The sequence below is a fragment of the Coccinella septempunctata genome, chromosome 7 (assembly GCF_907165205.1).
Source record: "Coccinella septempunctata chromosome 7, icCocSept1.1, whole genome shotgun sequence".
NCBI lineage: Eukaryota > Metazoa > Arthropoda > Insecta > Coleoptera > Coccinellidae > Coccinella > Coccinella septempunctata.
The window spans coordinates 5,282,947-5,301,920 of record NC_058195.1 but is presented as its reverse complement, the minus strand read 5'-3'; the positions used below and the strand labels follow the sequence as shown (position 1 = coordinate 5,301,920).

General features: G+C 35.0%; 5 protein-coding genes across 6 annotated transcripts; 1 reads left to right on the top strand and 4 right to left on the bottom strand.

Moving 5' to 3' along the window:
• Positions 1-622: 622 nt before the first annotated feature.
• On the bottom strand, positions 623-7,970 carry LOC123317546 (SET domain-containing protein SmydA-8-like). 2 transcript variants are annotated; one of them, XM_044904127.1, is made up of 8 exons: positions 7,710-7,970; positions 5,415-5,533; positions 3,166-3,306; positions 2,589-2,958; positions 2,200-2,394; positions 1,505-1,758; positions 1,117-1,376; positions 623-927 (listed from the first exon to the last, which is right to left on the bottom strand). In XM_044904127.1, the coding sequence occupies exons 1-8, from the start codon at positions 7,731-7,733 to the stop codon at positions 686-688; spliced, it is 1,605 nt and encodes a 534-aa protein (XP_044760062.1). In that variant the 5' UTR covers positions 7,734-7,970; the 3' UTR covers positions 623-685. The 2 variants fall into 2 exon arrangements, with proteins under 2 accessions (XP_044760062.1, XP_044760063.1); XM_044904128.1 differs by lacking the exon at positions 5,415-5,533.
• A 1,452-nt stretch (positions 7,971-9,422) lies between these two features.
• On the bottom strand, positions 9,423-11,006 carry LOC123316801. Its single transcript, XM_044903032.1, has 3 exons — positions 10,858-11,006; positions 10,015-10,280; positions 9,423-9,909 (listed from the first exon to the last, which is right to left on the bottom strand). The coding sequence occupies exons 1-3, from the start codon at positions 10,913-10,915 to the stop codon at positions 9,724-9,726; spliced, it is 510 nt and encodes a 169-aa protein (XP_044758967.1). The 5' UTR covers positions 10,916-11,006; the 3' UTR covers positions 9,423-9,723.
• Positions 10,954-12,305, top strand: LOC123316802. Its single transcript, XM_044903033.1, has 3 exons — positions 10,954-11,114; positions 11,747-11,997; positions 12,058-12,305. Exons 1-3 carry the CDS (start codon positions 11,060-11,062, stop codon positions 12,250-12,252), a joined length of 501 nt encoding a protein of 166 aa, XP_044758968.1. The 5' UTR covers positions 10,954-11,059; the 3' UTR covers positions 12,253-12,305.
• A 129-nt stretch (positions 12,306-12,434) lies between these two features.
• LOC123316736 (neurogenic locus notch homolog protein 1) lies at positions 12,435-16,257 on the bottom strand (the record flags this gene model as incomplete). Its single annotated transcript, XM_044902952.1, has 6 exons — positions 12,435-12,707; positions 12,950-13,209; positions 13,318-13,650; positions 13,825-14,139; positions 15,508-15,831; positions 15,891-16,257. Coding segments are annotated over 6 exons (1,806 nt in total), but the record flags the coding sequence as incomplete, so codon positions are not given.
• Positions 16,258-17,601: 1,344 nt separating this feature from the next.
• LOC123317236 lies at positions 17,602-18,841 on the bottom strand. The gene is made up of 3 exons (XM_044903657.1): positions 18,689-18,841; positions 18,290-18,537; positions 17,602-18,121 (listed from the first exon to the last, which is right to left on the bottom strand). The coding sequence occupies exons 1-3, from the start codon at positions 18,735-18,737 to the stop codon at positions 17,930-17,932; spliced, it is 489 nt and encodes a 162-aa protein (XP_044759592.1). The 5' UTR covers positions 18,738-18,841; the 3' UTR covers positions 17,602-17,929.
• Positions 18,842-18,974: the final 133 nt, after the last annotated feature.

Here is an 18,974-nt window from a genome sequence, read left to right as displayed (position 1 = left end):
AATTAAGACTGCAAACCATGAATCGATATTAAGAAGTAACTATTATACTTCATACTTTTACAGAGGTTGAGTCTTTGACTCGCACAGATATTTTAACAGTAGATTTTTGAGGTCGAAAGAATCACTCTTTTCCTATACCTTGGTAAAAAGATATAAAAGCAATTTAAAGTTTTCATAATGAGCTATGCAACCCTTGGAAAAACAAAATTACCTTCAGAATAAATAGGTTAATCTGTGACACTACACATCTGTGGATCTTTTTAACAGAGTTGCATTCAGCCAAAGTACCCAATTTTTCGAATTTCACAGATACTTCTCAATTTTTGAACTCACCCTTTATAAAATATAAAGACTGAAAAGGAAATACGGAATACTGGAAAGCGATTCAACAGAAGTATTCACTTCAACTTGTGAGCCACCCTAAACAACCTAATAATATTTGGTTTGTTTATTTTTTGTCTGAAGTGTACAGTTAAAAAAAAATAATAAAATCTTCTCTCATGTTCAGCCTTGAGAAAATCAATGAGTACCTAGGGTTCGAGTCCGAACAACACCCTGTACATGTATATTTTGAAAGAGAATGGATGAAATTTATTATATCCATGAAAAAATGCAAAACAAGAAAAAATATATACATTTAATTCATTCCCCAATACGAAACAATCAATTGAAGAACAATATTTTTTCATATTTTCCCAATTATCTTTTCCCAGTCTTTTATCTGCAGTAAGGCTTCTTGAGCAGCAACTCCCATAGCCCCCTCAGTGGATATTTTTGGTTCTAGCTCTAGAATATTTCTTGCATCTATCAAACAACTGACTACCTCTCTGAGTCTGCTTTTGATATCATCTTTCGTTAAAAAACCTCTTTCGAATTCCCTGGTAAGTAACACCATGAGAGGCGCATGCAGCTCGTACAGAGTCACACCTGAAAAATAAGAGGTTAAAGTTTTCTTCAACGAAAAATTGAAGTGTTCAAAAGTGAGATCTTTCCAGCAAAATCGTTCAAGATGGCTGCGCTATCATCCCTCAAAGTCGTGCAGTTGTTCTATGTTTTTAATGCCACCATATTTTAACACTCTCTTAGAGTGGGATTGATTGACCATTGAGTAATTACCTCTTAGTTTGGTTAGGCCTGGTTCTATAACGTCGAAAGTCTGCATTATCTCCTTGCATATTTCTATTTTTCTGGATAGCTGTTTGTCCGTCAGTTCGTAGATCAGATATCCGTCAATTTTGCCATACAGTTGACTGAGGGACAGCTTGACTCCCAGGCAAATGTAGTGGTTTGGATGTAGCACATTTCTATATTTCTTCAGGAAGAATTCCAGAGAATCTATGTCATTGCAATCGATGGTCTCGTATTCTCGGCTTATTCTGAAAAATATATAAAAAGGCTGTCGAAAACCATATCTCCTTGAACTAGACGTTATTTATTTCTTCGTCCATATTCAAAAAACTTGACTTGTGATAAACTGTATGTAAGCAGCATGTGCGAAACTCACCTATCAATCAAAAGCCTAACTGATTTTGACGAAATTGTATAACCTGGACAGCTGTATCCTTCCTCTTTTGTATTGTTACAGCTCCAGGTTGAGTCATTATTCAAGGGGTCATCAGAAAGAACGTATCCAGTCTTACATTTAGGGCACAGGAGAGCACTGACGAAAGTACCCAATTCTGAAGGATCGCTACACCTCCTACAGTAACACTCAAAGAACTTGTTGTCCAAAAGATGCTCTCTTCTACGTAATGTACCCTGGAGCAAAAAACACATGGTAGATATTCACACAAAGGTCCATTATTATCTTGAGAATAATCTCAACAATTTGCACCATTTCATCTAGGAATAAATGACCTGTTGGCCACATTTCATGCAGTAGGAAGTGTTATATAGAGTGAGCAAACATCCATATCATCATCACTCATCAGCAACGACGAGAGAAAAGAGTTTTGATCGAATTCTAAACAGTGCTGAACTATCACATCGTTGCCAAGTGAGATTTTTAAAAATTGCCTCAATGGCAAACAAACAAACAAAATATTCCTCCAATAATCAATCAATCAAGTAAATGAAGAAATGAACTTTGAAACAAGGAGGCTTGGTTCTTCCCTTAGGTCTTAGTTCTTAGTAACGCTGCACTAGAATCTTTTGAGTATTGAGTTGAATACTCAAGGTTAGAATGTAACAAGTATTTACCTGAAGAGTGTAGGCGTAACTCAGTGTGATTGGATGGTTTTCTGGAATATCAACAGACGCCCTAACGGTCAGTGTAAAGTTTATCCCATCATCGCTGTGATTTGTATTTGGTACACAATCGTGGGACATAAGGAAAGCTGTTGGATAAATTCCCCTGATATTGACTCCCTGGTGACCAATTTCGAAGGCATTCACCTGGAAATCAACAAGATATGGATAGGTCTGAAGTTACTTTTTCTTTTGCTCGAAACTCGTTCCTGCCAAAATGGAATAATAATAATTTCAAGAAACAAATATTCTGCGAAAGAACTTGATGTGGATTGCTTTTAAATAAATTTATTATAGCGTGTTGTGCTTTCTCCTAGATTAAAAATTCACATTTTCTTTACCTCGAGGATCCCACATATGGTGTGTATTTCTTCAGCGGTATATTCAGTCAGCTTCCATTTTCCCAAGATCGTATCCACTACCGTGTTCTGATTCGATAACCAGACTGCTGGAATGTTTTTCCTGATTTCATTGTGACTTTCCATGTCCATAAGTGTCTGAAAAGAGGTTGGATCTGTACTTTTCAGGATCAAACATCTGAGGGGTACTATAGAATGATAGTTCGTTCGCATGTCTTCAATGTCATCCCAAGTGAAGAAGGTTTTCGAATGACATTCCTTCAGAACTGAACATTCGATTTTTGTGTGACCGTATATTTCGTCTATCCCTGGACACTGCTTCGAACACATTGGCCATCCGCAGCCCATACATCTGAAAAAGTCAATAATTTTTAGTTCATAACCAAATTTTCTACTCAATTTTTTAGTGAATAATGAGAAACTCCCATAAATTTCAATATGGAACCAAGCAATTGATTTGTAAGAATGTTGAATGGGTTTCTCAATGAAATGAATCTTTTTAGTACAAAATTCTTGGAAAACAATTGAAATATTTCCATGAAATATTATAGTATCTGACCTAAATTTCTTATCTTCGTCCTCTAGGTTTTTGTAACAGCCAATACATTGTATTTTTCCTCCAACACATGGACCAACAACCAGTGGGTTTTCTCTTATGATTATTTTGCCTGCTTTTATATCATTTTTGGCTACCATATACCTGAAAACGAGTGAATTAGGCATTTAGAGCTACCTATCAAATTTACAGCATCTTTATTGAAGTGCTACTAAGGACAATGTATTTACCCTTTTCGTAACCTTTTGAAATTCTTTCAAAATCGAATGCAATCATAACAAGCCTATACATTTTCAATGAATTTTTGAATTGTAGTTTATCTGATTCAATGATCATTTAAACTATTGATCATTGGGCGTTTATGAGAACTACCAAAAAATGCGAATCTACATAAATGCTAAGTATATTTGTATGTAAGATCATTACATAAAATGCATAAAAATGTTTGATCCATGACCGCCAGAACAAAACTATAAACAAAAGTGAGTAACTCAGTAATGGCCTACTTTGTTTGAGGCAGTCATAAGAGATTAAAGGAATCGAGACCTAACAAATCAGACGTAATATTTTCCTTTGTCCAAGTTGTCATATTTTCCCGACTAATAACTTGATCATTTGGTAGAAATTGGTAGGAAGCCAACACATGACTGAGAAATGCACAGAATTGTGATTAATTAAACCCATTCTGCACGTTCTGTTTTCAACGAATGTCGACTTAATATTCTAAACTAAATTTCAAGGAAAATGTTTATGGACACTTTCTGGGACAAAAGATATTTTGGTACTGCGTATGACAATCAGAATGTGCAGCCTCTTTGGAGTCGAATTTGAGATTGAAGGTTGGATTCGTAATTCATATATAGTATAGGGTCATTAATAACTATTTGGGGTAAGGACATCTTATTTCTTCATCTTTCTTCCACTTAAAAATTGAATAAATATACAGGGTGAGTTTTTGACTTGTACACATTTTTAACAGTAGATTCTTGAGGTCAAAAGAAACACTTTTTTCCTTTACCATTTTTTCTGAATCAGCTCGGTCTGAAAGATACAGGCTGTTGAAAAACCATAAAAATTGTTATTTTTAGTTTTATCTCACAAATGGTTTTATCGAATGAAATGAATTTCTGGATATAGTTTTCCATTTATTTGATGAATCTTTTTCGAACACAAGATATCACCCACGTCTTCCAGCTTTCTCATTATAACGTACCATAAAAATATAAAAATTCAAAGAATCCAACTCTGGAAACAAAGTTGGATGCTATCTGTTAAATATTTGAACGTTTTTTAAAATAAATGTATTCTTCATATTTTCTCGTAGAATGCGTCGTTTTCCAGTAATTTGAAGTTGCAAAATTAAAAAAAATCTGTGAAATTTGAAAAATTGGGTACTTTGGCTGAATACAACTCTTCTTGAAGGATCCACAGATATGTATTGTCATGGATTTAACTTGTTATTCTGGAGGTAATTTTGTTTTTTCAGGGGTAGCTCATCATGAATTCTTAAAGTGGCTATATCTTTTTATCAGGGCAGAATGGGAAAAAATAAATAAATTTTATAAAACGTTCAATCGAAATTACACGTAAATCGGTAATCCGATACATGTATTCTGCTGTCATGATGTCTCTCAGTAACAAAACACAATTGTATATTACCGAGTGCCAAGTAGTTTCGGACATAATTATTCTATTTACATTCAATTTTTATTATCAAACTGTTCTTCCCAAATTTTGGCGTGGTCCCAACCATAAAACGGTTCTGTGCACTGCGATTTATCGTATTTCCGATTTTATGATCTCTTGTAATAACTTCACGCAAGAATACTTGTGGATAATGCGCAATTTTGGAATCGTTAATCGAACTAGTGTTTTTCTCGATCTTATTATTGTTAAGCGATGATCTGTTTATTGATCATTTTCCTATGTTTACAGCTCATAAGAATATTCAATCTAAATCTACTTATTTGAGTCTCCAATCGGAATTTATTATCACGTTTGACGCAAAAACAATTTTTACCTGGGCCAAATGGGAACTTAAAAGTTAAAAGAACAAACACATTAGTATGAATCAAATGAATAAGCCTTCTAATCAAGGCAGTTATAATAATCGAAATTAATTAGGTTACATAGCATCCATTGTCACAAAAAAACAATCAGATTTTCATAGAATCATACTCTACTGATCTCTTGATTTATATTCTACGAATTCCTAAGAAGAGAAAAAATTTGTTTTATCATTATTCCTTTACCTTCCTATAGCTTTCGATGTTTTAACTTGAAACATGGGTTCCTTCTCGCCATCATAACTACTGAAATCTTCTAAATCTGATGAGGTAAATGGTGATTTGCACTTAGACGATTTGCTCATCTGAAATGAAACTTTAAGTATCCCAGAATGTTGTTCAATAAAGATTGATGATATCACAAACACATAACATCAAATATTTTCGTGTATTTATGATCATCAGAGTGAAGGATTCAAGTTTAACGTAAGTGGGGCAGATGGTTTATATTGAAACCCATTTATTCATAAATTTATATCTATCGATATAGTTATATCGATATAGATATAGTTATATCGATAGATATAGGTAAATTTATAAAAGTTCGAAAAGTGCGGACGTATAATTTATCTCTGGATTTTCATAATGAATCTTGGTCGTTTTGGCTGAAAGTATCTCTTCAATATTTCCACACTTCACAGAAAATGACGCTTATGAAGTTCGTCGGAAAAAAATCAGAAATACCGGATTTGTTTATTATTGTCTCAGCCATTCTTTCGATTTTAAATAAATCAAATGTGTATGGGAACAGGTGGAAGGTATTCTACTATGTAAGCAATTCTTTTTGTTCGTCGAAAATGAATGTCGTGTTAAGTTACCGATCTGCGAAATTCCATTTTCACAATTTTCGGTAACGTTACCAAAGTCAAACTGTCCATAGCAACAATATCTTCAACTAGGTATTCAGAAATTTAATATTTTTCAACAGTGATCCTATTGTTTACACGAATTTTGTTTAATGAATTATTTATCTCGCTATTTTTCATAACGCGTACAGGGTAAGTCTTTGACTTATACAAATATTTTATCAGTAGATTCTTGAGGACAAAAGAAACACTTTTTTCCTATAGGTACCATTTTTCCGATTCGGCTTCAATAAAAAGATACTGCCATTTTAAATTTTCATAATGAGGTGTGCCACCTAAGGAAAAACAGAATTGCCTACAGAATAACTAGGTGTATCTGTGACACTACACATCAGTGGATCTTTTAAACAGAGTTGTATCCAGCCAAAGTACCCAATTTTTCGAATTTCACAGATACTTTTTAATTTTTGAACATCTGTGTTCTTTGAATTTTTGGTATTTTTATGGTTCGTTATGGTCATAATGAGAAAACTGGAAGACGTGGGTGATATCCATCGTTCGAAAAAGATGCATCAAATATATGAAAAACTATATTCCGAAATCCATTTCAGTCGATGAAACAGTTTGTGAGATAAAACTAAAAATAACATTTTTTATGGTTTTTCAACAGCCTTTACCTTTTAAACCGAGCCGATTTGGAGAAAGTGGTAAAGGAAAAAAGTGTTTCTTTCGACCCCAAAAATCTATCGTTAAATTATTCGTACGAGTCAAACAATGACCCTGTAGAGATAGCTATTCATCTTGTTGATTTTTTCAATAATGCACTTTTGGAATCAAACACGACAAACTCTCTTCCTAACATGGGTAATGATGAACATTTAATTTTTAATTGCATGTAAAAAAAAGTAAATAACTTCCTCTTTAAACCACACCAAAATTCATTCACATATCTCGACCTCTTTCAGAGCAATAAATGGTCAATTTTTACGAAAAATTCCAACACCCTGTATGTCAGATGACGGAGAATTTATGGACAAAAAATATAGCAATCTATCATTATTTTTTCATCTATCCCAATCCAATAAAATCACCTATATGTTCACACAAAGAAGGAGCTTTTCGAGGTTTGTTCATCAAAATTCAATAACTCAGGAATTCCAACAACAAGACCCATCTATTCAAAATACGTTCATTATCGATGTTTTTTCAATCAACTTGGTAGGAGAGATCCATATTCTTTTAATATTCAATGTTTGTTAATATTGAAATGAAGTGAAAAACTGGGGTTGAAAGAAAAATTGATATTGCGAATATTTGAATGAGATGGGATTCGAAGGTAGAGATTGTTTTTTCATTCTTCCTAATACAATAATGTTATCCATAACTAAGAAGAAAGTTTTCGTAATTTTCCATAGCGAAAGAATCATCTGTCTCGAAAAACTTTTAATTTAGATTTCTGAAAAAAATTCAATTGAAATATTTCTACAAATGATAATCTTCAATAAGTATGTTGTTGATGAACTAACCACATCTTTTTTTCTGTACAAATAAGCATATTGCAATAAGAGAAATGAAAAACATGCCAAAATTTTGAATATAAATTGAAACTATGAAAACTGCAAGGGTAAAAAAATCAGGAAAAGTTCACGGAGACTTAATCTGAAAACAAACTCACCCTCTTCCTATGATGTTTTCCCATTTTTCACTGCCACTCTAACGTATTCGCGTAAATCTTCGAAAACTCAATGGGAATAAAATGAAATCCGATCAGGCCATACAACGAAAACTTCAATTTTTCTGCATAACATAAGAAAATAAGCAAATTGAAGTTGGCACTCAGCACATCGTGGATATCATACGGGTATATATGATTTTGGCAAGTTTATTTAAAGCTTATCTCAATCCCACCGTTCTTACAGTCGAGGGAGTAAGCGAGAAATGGTGGCCAAATTCTATTTTCATCCAATTTTTATGCCGGCATCTTCTTCGTGCTGCTAGAGAAACGTCTCATTTGAACAACAATGGAATCAATCAAATCCAACCTATGGAGCCCAAATAAAAACCTCCAATTAGGATTTCGATATTTTCATTACCGGTATACTATTCCAGCGTCCAAACGGATGAGGCAGGGCTATTTTCGTATGGCGCAAGATTTACGGGCTTTAATGAGCGAATTACATTCCGGAAGATGTTTTGCAGATCGTTAATTTTTCACAATCATACACCCGAACGCGCTATATGACTCAACCTGTGAGTAAAAGTTGTGAATTCGATCTCCGACCAAAATTAACAAATTTTGACTGCAGGTAGGTTTGGTCGAGATTCAAGTAGTTTTTGGTTGTCCTGGATGAGTAATTATTAGATTTCAACCATGCTAACTCTGTTTTCAAAATAATTAAAACAAAAATTATATTTACTGTATTTGGTTGTAGATAAAATGATGACAATTCTACATATTTTGAGTTGAAATATGATACTATTACTATTTGACTTCAAATTAGGTACTACTTTAGTTGGTTTAGCATAACCCTCACTCTTATAGAGGCTAAATGCGAAAAAAATTGTAATTTCAAGAATCGTATGTAAATCTAGCTATAAAAGTTTCCGAGAATTGACTTCATTGTAATATGGACAAAATCAGACACTTCTTCGTTAAATGTAAACATATAATTATTAAAAATTCATGAAAAGTTGCTGAAATTTTAGATACCTAATTAATTCTAATCCTAATTAGTTTTTCACTTAACTTTACTGAAGATTTTGAGTTGGAATCTGAATTCCATAGAATTATTTAAGCTTGAATACACAGTACTCATTATAATAATCTTAGGGACTCTCATTCTCATGGAGTTTCTAGGAAAAATAAGCCCCAAAAAAATGAAAAATTCCAGAAACGTATGCAACTCTTTAAGAATTGACTCCATAGTTTTGAGAACAAAATTGGACACTACCTAGCAAGTCCTGTTAGTTGTACTTTACATGTAAAAATTTTTAGAGAATTGTAAAATAATACATTTTTCAAAAATTCAGAGAACAATGCATAAATAATCACTTAATGCCTATTTTTCACTGAACTAACTGAAGACTTTTTGTTGAAATCTGAATTCCATAGAATTCAAATCATTCATTCATTGAATACGTGTTATTTTACTAATTATTATAATCCTTACATGGATTCTCATTAGCATGCAGTATTCAGGCAGAAGATGCTGAAAAAATATCAAATATTGAAGAAAAGGGTTTGTTCAGTAGACAATAGACTTCTTGATATGTAGAGTTTTCTCGAGAATTCTGAAAATTTATACAATTTTCACAGAGTTTTCTATTGTGAAGCTAATAAAAGAACATTCGAAAGATGATTACACCTGAATATGTCAACAGCAACTGATTCATTAAATTATTTATAATCCTGACTAAATTATCCAGACAAACTTAACATTTCTTCGAATTCAAAGGCTTAGTTGATTCATGTTTGGAGTTTGGACTATGGTACGCCGAATAGAAACATGAGAATCCCCTATAGTTTCCAGCGTCCATCATAATTTAAACTCACTACTAAATATAAATATTTCTATAAATTTTTATCGAACCTCCTCATCATCAAAGATAAAGGCAGTCAGAAATCTTATAATAATGTATAATAATTCCAACTCAACGATTATATTCGTCTCAGATTTAATATATCCAGTTCACAAATCACTGCATTTTTTCGGAAACCAACTGTTGGTCACATTCTTGATACCATGTCCCTGACATCTGTCGAAACGTTTGGACAATCCAATACTGAATTTGGATTCTGGTCTATTTGCAAGTTGGCCAAAGACATGAGCTGCGAATCTGTCAGCACAGTTAACCAAACCGTCACAGTTCACGTCCTGCAAAAAAATTTTAGTTCTTCAAATGTTACATTAGTTGATCTGTATCTCGAAAATTCGATCTTTGTGCCATTTCAAGTTTTGCCAGAGCATTTTACAACCTACCCCATTCAGACTCCTCAGAATTCTGTTGGTGTAGTAGTACATGGTATTCAATATACATATTCTATCCTTCACACAATTGTCGTAGTTCACTTTAGAGTCTCTTTTTCTATTATCATCTCCACCAGCGATGTTTTCCCCGGCTAAACTCCAATATTCCTTATCTATTGTTTTCTTGGCACACTCGTAAATATCATTGCAGGCGGTGGAAGCTCGACAAACACATTCCAAGCAGGGTACATCTTCTGGTGAAGCGAGTCCAGTGTATGCTGAGGGGTAAAAAATTCTTATATACTCTTAATATACCAGGAAGTCCATTAGGCCATCTTTAGATATCTAGGGACGGTATAGGTAATGAAAAAAATGAGTCAGAGAGCTAGGTCATCTCTAAACCAGTACATCTCATCAGCGAACCTACATAGTGATGTTAGGATTAAAAAAGTAAGCATTTGGGAGAACTTCAACATGATGCTATGTAAAAAGAACGAATGGTAAAAAGAATACACTGCATAGTGATCAATTCTGACAGTAAAGCTGCTATTGGCTCGAATCTGATATGAGAGTACCGTAGGAAACTTAATGAAATAGGCATGAATGACTAGCTCTCTTTGGTTTGGGTGCCTGACCACTCTAAGATCAAATGGAACAAGGGGCCAACACCCAGAAAGAGAGGGCAAAGAACCCCTATTGAAAAAAAACTTGATTGATATGGCCGATACATGATGAAAATCCATAGTTGAACTAAAAACCAATTATTTTATTTGAAAAACAAATGATTTGTTGAACCACGACACTTGTGTCGGTAAATCACAATGGAATCTTCAGATGGTTATTGAAATGCCATACCTTCCGCGATGAAATGACACTGGATACAAGCAGACAAAATCACCAACAACGCTATCATATCGAAGACGAACTGCTCTGAATCAATACATAAATTTAACAACAAGGTTGGTTAAATGATAACCCCATTGCAAGATTGGAAATCCCGTAATTTGATGGTTTACTATAAAATCTAGGGAAAGCGTATTTTGGTTATCACATCAAAATGAAACTCTTTAGCTTCGTACTAGTTCTGACCATCTTAGTTCTTCATGCTGAAGGTAAATCCATATTATTATTTTCAATACCTAGGTGAAAGAAGTTAAATAATACTTTTTCCTTTTGAGTGGGCAAGATCAAGTAAAACTTAACTGTTTTCTCGAATACATATTTATTTTATGGAATGACATTTAAAAAAATTACTTACATATTAAATTTTTTTCTTCAATTATGGATACTTACTATCTTATTCTCGGAAGATGGTATCAACAGTGCAATACTAATGGAATAAGAAACTATAAAACATATGGTTTCTATTCCTTATTACATGTTCTCAAATAACTCATAGTTGATTTTATCAATATGAGATTAATTATTTAGTTATAAACCTATTGTTGTGTTCAAATAATATCAAGTGTTTTCTCTTATGAAGCTAATAATAAATAATCAATGAATTATGTTCGAAAGATCTAAATATGTCAACACCAATTGATCTGCGCCTAACTTCCATCAAGTTATTTCAGTGAGAAAACATTTATATGATCCTGACTAAATTATCCAGACAAACTCTACATTCCTTCGAATCTGAAGGATCGGTGTATTCACGCAAGTGTTGTGAAACGTGAAACACTTCCAAACTTTTTCCTACTTAAAGGCATTGTCATATTTCACAAAATTCAACGTGAATTTTCAGCGCTGAAGGATTTGATGGGAACGCCTATTCAGAAGTGCGTTAACTGCCTGTGTCACGCCAGATCAGGATGCTGGAGCAGATTCAACTGTGCCAGATATTCGGTGAGTTTTGACTATTGGAAAGTGGCTGGAAGTCCTGTTCTCAGTCCTGACGATGATCCAGATTCCCAGGACAGCTACAAAAAATGCATGGCAAACGAGAATTGCATAGTAAACACCATCGACAAGTATACGACATCCTTTGGGGAAATTGTGAGTATATTTCATCCAGTTGTCCAGTTTTAGAGTATCATTTGGATTTACTGATTTCAGGACTGCAATTGTGACGGTAAATTCGATTGCAAGGATAGGTACGCGATCCATTTACATGGTAGGAACTGTGAGAATCCACAATTTGGTGAAAGGTACGCAAGGAGGTTCAACCATTGCGCTAGGAGCATAGGAGTTGCGGAAATGTTGGAGAAGGAAGGATATGATGGTTGTAATCCTTTTGTAGATACTGTTTAGAATAGTGTAGGAAGTTGTCCAGATGATTTTGTATATTAAAAATTAAATTTTTTCCTCAGTGTTTTTTTCAATCCGATAAAAGTTTCTGGTACTTCTAGACTAGATAGGCGAAAATTTTGAAAGCAGTTCAGGACTCGTAAGTGGAAACTGTTTCACGATAAAACCATAAAAATGGTGTATTATCTACCAAATTAATGTCTCAATGATGGACGTTCTTTATTCGCACAAAATAATAAGATTCGATAACATCAACTGAGAAGTTCTACATAAGATGGTCCAGAGCAGGTTTTAGGCGTCCAATTGGTTGAGATGTCCTTCTCTCCATGGCCTTCGCATTGGTCGAAAGAACTAGCTTCAGAAGCGTTGAATATTGAGTCCGGAAATTTAGCTGTCAATCCGAATTTGTGCACAGCAAAAATATCTGCACAGGTTATTTCACCATCGCAGTCGATATCCTGTGAAAATAATGGTGGAAAATGATTCAGGGTCAAATGGGTTTGTCAAGATGATGATGGTTATTTCCACACTTACTGTAGTGAGTAAAAAAATGGAAAACAAAGTTGAGGATATGAAAAGTCAATGATCATTTCAAATTACCCAATTTTTCATGAAAAGTTGCATTACTTTGGAATTAAAAAGAATTTGGCTTAAAAGAATTATCTGAATACATAAGGTATTATCTAGTATGAATACTAACGTCCAATCTGTGCAATGCTCTGGATGTGTAGTCGTTCATTGTGTTCAAAATGCATATCCTATTATTCATGCAGGTTAGGAAGTCTATGGTGGAGTTTTTGGTTCTGAATTCCTCGCCTCCAACAAGATCTTCCCCAGCAAACGCCCAATAACCAAAATTGATGGATTTCTCAGCGCAGGAGAATATATTATCGTCTCCAGTTATTGCTCTGCAGATACACTTGAAGCATGGAATTTTGCTGGGATTCACCAGAACTCCTTCTGCAAGTTATCAGAATAACAGGGTGGCGAAGTTAGTAGAAGGAAGAACTTGGTCAGATCTATATGAAATGCAACATTTATATTGCGAATACTAGAATTCCTACTTACTTTTTTTGGGGAAGCATATACTCATAGGATCCCCCCTGTAATTTTGAGGGCATTTGCACTTCGGCTTATGATTATCCGCCTCACAAATAGCATTTATCCCACAGCCATTCTCACAAACGTCCTTGCATAGACCATCCACACATTTATCCATCTTGGAACATTCGTTGTTCTTCCGGCATTTTTTGAAGCACTTCTTATAAGGGTTTCCGGAGTGTCCTGGATTACAATGGCAAGTTTCTGTGTCTGCATCAGTATATTTGCATTTTGCGTTTGTACCGCAAGGATAGGAGTCGCAAAGGTCCACTTCTATGATTTTTGGTTCCGGATTTAGAGCTGAAACACACTAGGAAGACTGGAATAAAACTATCGAACAAGCTGAATATCAGAATCCTCCTATATGTTTCTATAAAAGACCCATGTATCATCTTGAGATATTATACAGGGCGTTTTCCGTCAGAAATAGGGCTAAACTTGTACATACTTGAGCATGAGCATCACTCCACTTACCATCTTTTCTGCAATATTTGAGGGCATCACCACTGTAACCAATTGGACACCTGCAGACAGCTACATGCTTGATAACACTGCATAAAGCGTTCTTCCCACAGGCGGTCCAGCAAGGGTCAATGCAGACGCCCAACGCGCAAGATTTGTCTTCATCGCATTCTGCGTCTAGATGACATTTGCTTCGACAACCACTGTACGGATTACCGATATAACCTTCCTTACACTTACAAACACCGTATTGAGTATGGCATGTTGCGTTACCACCACATTCTGGATGACATTTCAGCTCTTCTTCGGCCTCGGCAAATCTGTTAACTGAAGAAAATCTCTTGAGATTATTAGTAATATTATTTGAACCGGGGTCGATCAGCGACCATGTAGATCTTTTGTTCTCTACCCTACTCATTCATAGGAACCCAAGGAGGTCGTCAATGATGTTGATAAAACCGACAACATCCTCAGGGGCCTTAACCCCTGAGTATCCAGGACTGGTTTCTCCATATGAATGGTTCATAGCCCAGCCAGCTCTGGACACTTGCATACCATGCGTTCAGCTGATTCTGCCTCTGATCCACAGAGCCTACAAATCTCATCTGCTGACTTTCCCTTACAAATGATATTTGTACTGACAGGACCCTGTCAGCAGTCCCACTATCACCCGAAGCTCAACTCGTGACAGCTTTATCAGTTGTCTGGTGTAGGTCTCTGAAATCATCACGAATTTACTTGACTGAGTAAGTCCAGGAGTATTTCTCCAAAAGGTTATTCTATTGTTCATCTCCCATTGTTGGACCGCTGCCTTGTATTGGTCTTTTCCAAGCCCACATAAAGGCTCAGGTCCAGCAGGTGTTAACCTTGATGCCCTTTTTGCAAGTTCATCGGCTTTCTCATTTCCTGCAACACTACAATGCCCTTGTACCCATAGTAGACTCACTTTCTTGTCTCTGGACAGTTGCTTTATGGTATTACGCCGTTCCCATGTCAGCAGAGATCTCTGGCAGTGTGATTCCAGGGGCCTCAGCGTAGCCTGGCTGTCTGTGGAGATATGCGCCCCTTTGAGGTTCATTTTGAGACACTCCTGAGCGCATACGTAAACAGCCAGTGTCTCGGTCTATGAAATAGAGGGTTCACTTCCCAGTACTTTAGAGACAGTCAGTTTAGTTCAATATACGCCAATGCCAGTGCCTCTTTTTGACTCTTGAGATGAATTTGACTGGAGATTATAAGATTGACAATGGAAAGTGAAGTAGGTGCGTAATTTTTTTACAGAAAACCATTTTGTGACCATTTTTAAGTGTACCTTACTTTTCTTTTGAGGCTCTGTATACTAGAGGCAATCTAGGAATAATTTTAGACCAGAGCTAGTCTCGAACTGAAACCATCTGAAACGTCTCGTCTCGCTATTGAAACTAGCCAATTTGCCATCGTCAAGACAACTAAATGGAGAACCTTCCAACGAAGAAGAGCAGATGCTGACTATGGCTTCAGTCTCATTTGACCTCGTCAGAGTAACACAGCTCCGATAGAAAAGCGTTTTGAATTGACGGACTCCTATCAAATACTGACCAAATAATGGTCAGCATCTGCTCTTTTTCGGTGGAACGTTCTCCATTTAGTTGTCCCGATGATGGCATCTGAATAAATTCTTATCGTATTCGAAAATGAAGTTGACACAATCCTCACCAATTTTCACGGTACATATTCTGGAGGGATCTCCAGAAAAGCCATCTTTACAGGTGCATTTCGGCTTGCGCCGGACCTGGTCAACGGTGCATTTCGCATTCACACCACAAGCACCTTCACAGGGGTCCTTGCACAAATTCTGGACGCACACCTTATCAGCTGAACAATCCGCATTGGAGAGGCACATTTTATAACAGGAAATGAAAGGATTGCCAAAATACCCCCTGAGGCAGACGCAGTTAGCACTGGTCGCTGTTGTGATGCAAACGGCATCCTTTGCACATTGGCTGCAGATATCTCCATTTTTAAGTTTTGAAAACTCGCCTAGAAAATAAAACACATTTGGAAGATCTATTTTGACATCATAAAGTAGGTATGCTTACTAATGGTTCTGCAGATTTCGAATGAGTTGCCAACATAACCAGGAGGGCAACTGCAGATGCTTACATGGTCTTTAACAGTACAAAGCGAATTGATGCCACAGTCTTCCTCGCAAGGACTCTTACAAATTCCATTTATGCAAGTCTCCTCTGAGGTGCAATCTTCAGATTTCTTACAGATTTGGGAGCAGTTCTTGTAAGGATTTCCCGAGTAACCTTTTTTGCATTCACAATAACCTATGTCCGTGTTACAGATGGAGTTGTTCTCGCATTGTGGTTGGCAGGACCTTGAATCTGAAAATGGAAGAGAATAACCCTTGATTAGCAGACACCAAGAATTTTGAAACACGCTGCCTAAAACAATCTTAAGAAAGTATTTTAGAATTATGATTTCTTTGGAAATAATGAAATCTATAGCAGAATAACAAAATGTACAAAGAAAGAGGTATTTTCTGCACACTTGGTGTGTGTTCAAGATGATAATGAACAATAATTGAAAAAGGGATTTTGATAGCCAAATTTTCAGCATGTGGAATTGAAAATTATAACTGAGCAATTGAAAAGAGGATCAGCTATGGATGTGGCCGACCACTCGTAAAACCCCCTGTATGTCTAACTTTCGAACAACAACAATAACAGGTACCAATATTTTGATTCAAAATAATAATGATCTATTGAGTGGCATGAAATGAATGAATATTCCTACATGAAATAAATATAAGAATTTATGCTAAATGAATTGTTACCTCTTTTTGGAATACAACTATCTGTATTATCCTTGCAGAAACAATACGGCTTGTGATTCATAACAACACAAAGAGCTTCAGGCCCGCAAGTCTTGAGGCAAGGGCTCTTACAAATGTTGTTGGAACATGATTGATTGCCTGGACATTCATTATCAGTACTGCATATCTTCAGGACTTCACTTAGCCCACCTGGATGTTCATAATCATGATTTTAATCATCATAATGAATTAGGAATAATTATATAGTGATGTACCTGAAGTAATGATTCACAATTATGCGAATCTTGAAAATATTTCATGATTTAAAAAAATATCGACATGCAATTTGAAAAAAGATCAAGTTCCACAACTTCTTCCATTGTTTCTGAAATATCCACTAGCAGTAAACATTCATATTCTCAGATTTAATGAAAAAATTCATTTCTGAAATGACAAAATATCAAGTATATTCATTCACTATACGCTTTCTTGCCACCTAATTGATATAATTGTTTGACATAAGAATCTCACAAGCTCTCGTTAATTAAAATGAACTTATCTTCTTTCAAATCTTTTCAATTACTGACGTATCTTCGGAATTGTTAAAATGTTTGGTATTGATCTGACCTGTAATTGCGAGAGTGAAAAAAAACCACAATAGAAGTAAGCACATAGCACAATTTCTGTTTTGAACAAACAACATTTCCTCAAGAAACTTCATCAATTCTGATGAGATGTGACCTTTATTCTTGATATCTATCCGTTTATGATAAACATAATTTGTAGAGGTTGTTGATCTAATCGAAGGATTTGTTTTGCTTCGTTTCAATTAAAATGGTGTTGAAATATTTAATAGCAGGGTTTTCCAAGATATTTGATTTTTCAAAACGATTGTGGTATAAAAGATTCACATTCTACCATATATATATAGGTATGTTTTTTCGAATAAAAAGATAGATAGCAATGAAAGGAGAAAAAAAACAAACATATAACTCCTTGAAAAATTTATTATACTTATCTCACTATCTAAGGTTTTAACATTTGTGATGTAAATATTTATATTTACGATTTATCTTAATGTATTTATAATAGAAACTTTTGAGAATTTGACTCAGAAAGCATAAATGGAGTTCTTAACCAAATATATCATCCTGTAGTAAATCGAATGGGGTGCTTATTTCTGCCTTTAACTATGATGGGCTCTAGTTTCACTGGGAACGAAAAGTTTTTGAAAAGTTTCCGTATTCCAGCTATGTCAATTTATTGGCCACTCGAAATGTTCACACTCATAGCTCATATAATAATATCTTGAAGGAATTAAAAAAACACCGAGTTGATTCCTCCTAAGTCACAACCAGACCATCCTTCATCTGTTGGTACACTGTTTTCGATAGCACAATTATCGAATCTGGTGATTTGGTATGGTTGAAGGGTATAGTTAACAGTCAATCCGTTAAAATGAATTGCAAGCCTATCCTTGCAGTCGAATTTACCATCACAATTGGTATCCTGAAAAAATATGAATAAACAACAGAATAAAAATGAATTAATTGACACAACAAAGAGATAAGATGAGAGAGAAATTAAGTGAAAACCATTAGTAACATAAGGTGAAAAAAGTTTTTGATCGAAAAATCAATTGCTTCAATTTTAAAATTCAATTGAAATAATACTTACTCTTTTAGAACCTCTTCCTGTTGTGTATGTATCCATTGTATTCAAAACGCAATTTGTATCTTTCATGCATTTCAGGTAAGTTTGGTTAGAGGGTTTTTCGTAATTCAATGTTGGAGAGCCTGCATCCTCCCAATACTTTTTATTTATATGTGCCTTCACACAGTTGGGTAAGTGGTTACAAAATGTGGTGGCAAAACAGATACATCTCAGACATTTTTCGAGTTCAGTCCCTAGTATGTTATTGAAACCTGAAATATTCATCAATTGAGACAATTTTCCACTTCCAGAACACACGAGGAGAAAGATCTCTATGTGTTTACTGAACCAAGGGATGGAAATTAATGAAGAACACTTTCTGTTTCGAATAATATGAAGTGAAGTGTATATCAGACTACTCACCATTCACTGAAACAACACAGAATACGAACAAAAATATTTTGATATTCATTTCAATTTGTGATGTACAATTTTCAGTTTCAAAGAGAGATACTAATGAAGATTTTGAAATGAATGTGTGGAATTGATATTGCTTATCGAATGAAAATGAAAATTGATAACCTTTTAATTGATCATGAAAATCGGAAATACCATATATTCTATATTTAATGAATTTGATCCTGAATTTGATCCCTTGATTACCAAGGATGATCGAGAGAGATGTTTTTAAATCGCTCACTTTCGGGAA

Coding starts and splice junctions, on each gene's coding strand:
- LOC123317546 (XM_044904127.1), bottom strand. CDS start 7,733: ATGGGAAAACATCATAGGAAGAGG. Junction 5,534..7,709: donor GAAAACATCATAGGAAGAGG/GTGAGTTTGTTT, acceptor GTTTCATTTCAG/ATGAGCAAATCGTCTAAGTG. Junction 2,395..2,588: donor CCATATGTGGGATCCTCGAG/GTAAAGAAAATG, acceptor GTTGATTTCCAG/GTGAATGCCTTCGAAATTGG.
- LOC123316802 (XM_044903033.1), top strand. CDS start 11,060: ATGAAACTCTTTAGCTTCGTACTAGTTCTGACCATCTTAGTTCTTCAT. Junction 11,115..11,746: donor CTTAGTTCTTCATGCTGAAG/GTAAATCCATAT, acceptor GTGAATTTTCAG/CGCTGAAGGATTTGATGGGA. Junction 11,998..12,057: donor CGACATCCTTTGGGGAAATT/GTGAGTATATTT, acceptor TACTGATTTCAG/GACTGCAATTGTGACGGTAA.
- LOC123316801 (XM_044903032.1), bottom strand. CDS start 10,915: ATGATAGCGTTGTTGGTGATTTTGTCTGCTTGTATCCAGTGTCATTTC. Junction 10,281..10,857: donor GTGTCATTTCATCGCGGAAG/GTATGGCATTTC, acceptor TTTACCCCTCAG/CATACACTGGACTCGCTTCA. Junction 9,910..10,014: donor TTCTGAGGAGTCTGAATGGG/GTAGGTTGTAAA, acceptor ATTTTTTTGCAG/GACGTGAACTGTGACGGTTT.
- LOC123317236 (XM_044903657.1), bottom strand. CDS start 18,737: ATGAATATCAAAATATTTTTGTTCGTATTCTGTGTTGTTTCAGTGAAT. Junction 18,538..18,688: donor CTGTGTTGTTTCAGTGAATG/GTGAGTAGTCTG, acceptor TGAATATTTCAG/GTTTCAATAACATACTAGGG. Junction 18,122..18,289: donor CAGGAAGAGGTTCTAAAAGA/GTAAGTATTATT, acceptor ATATTTTTTCAG/GATACCAATTGTGATGGTAA.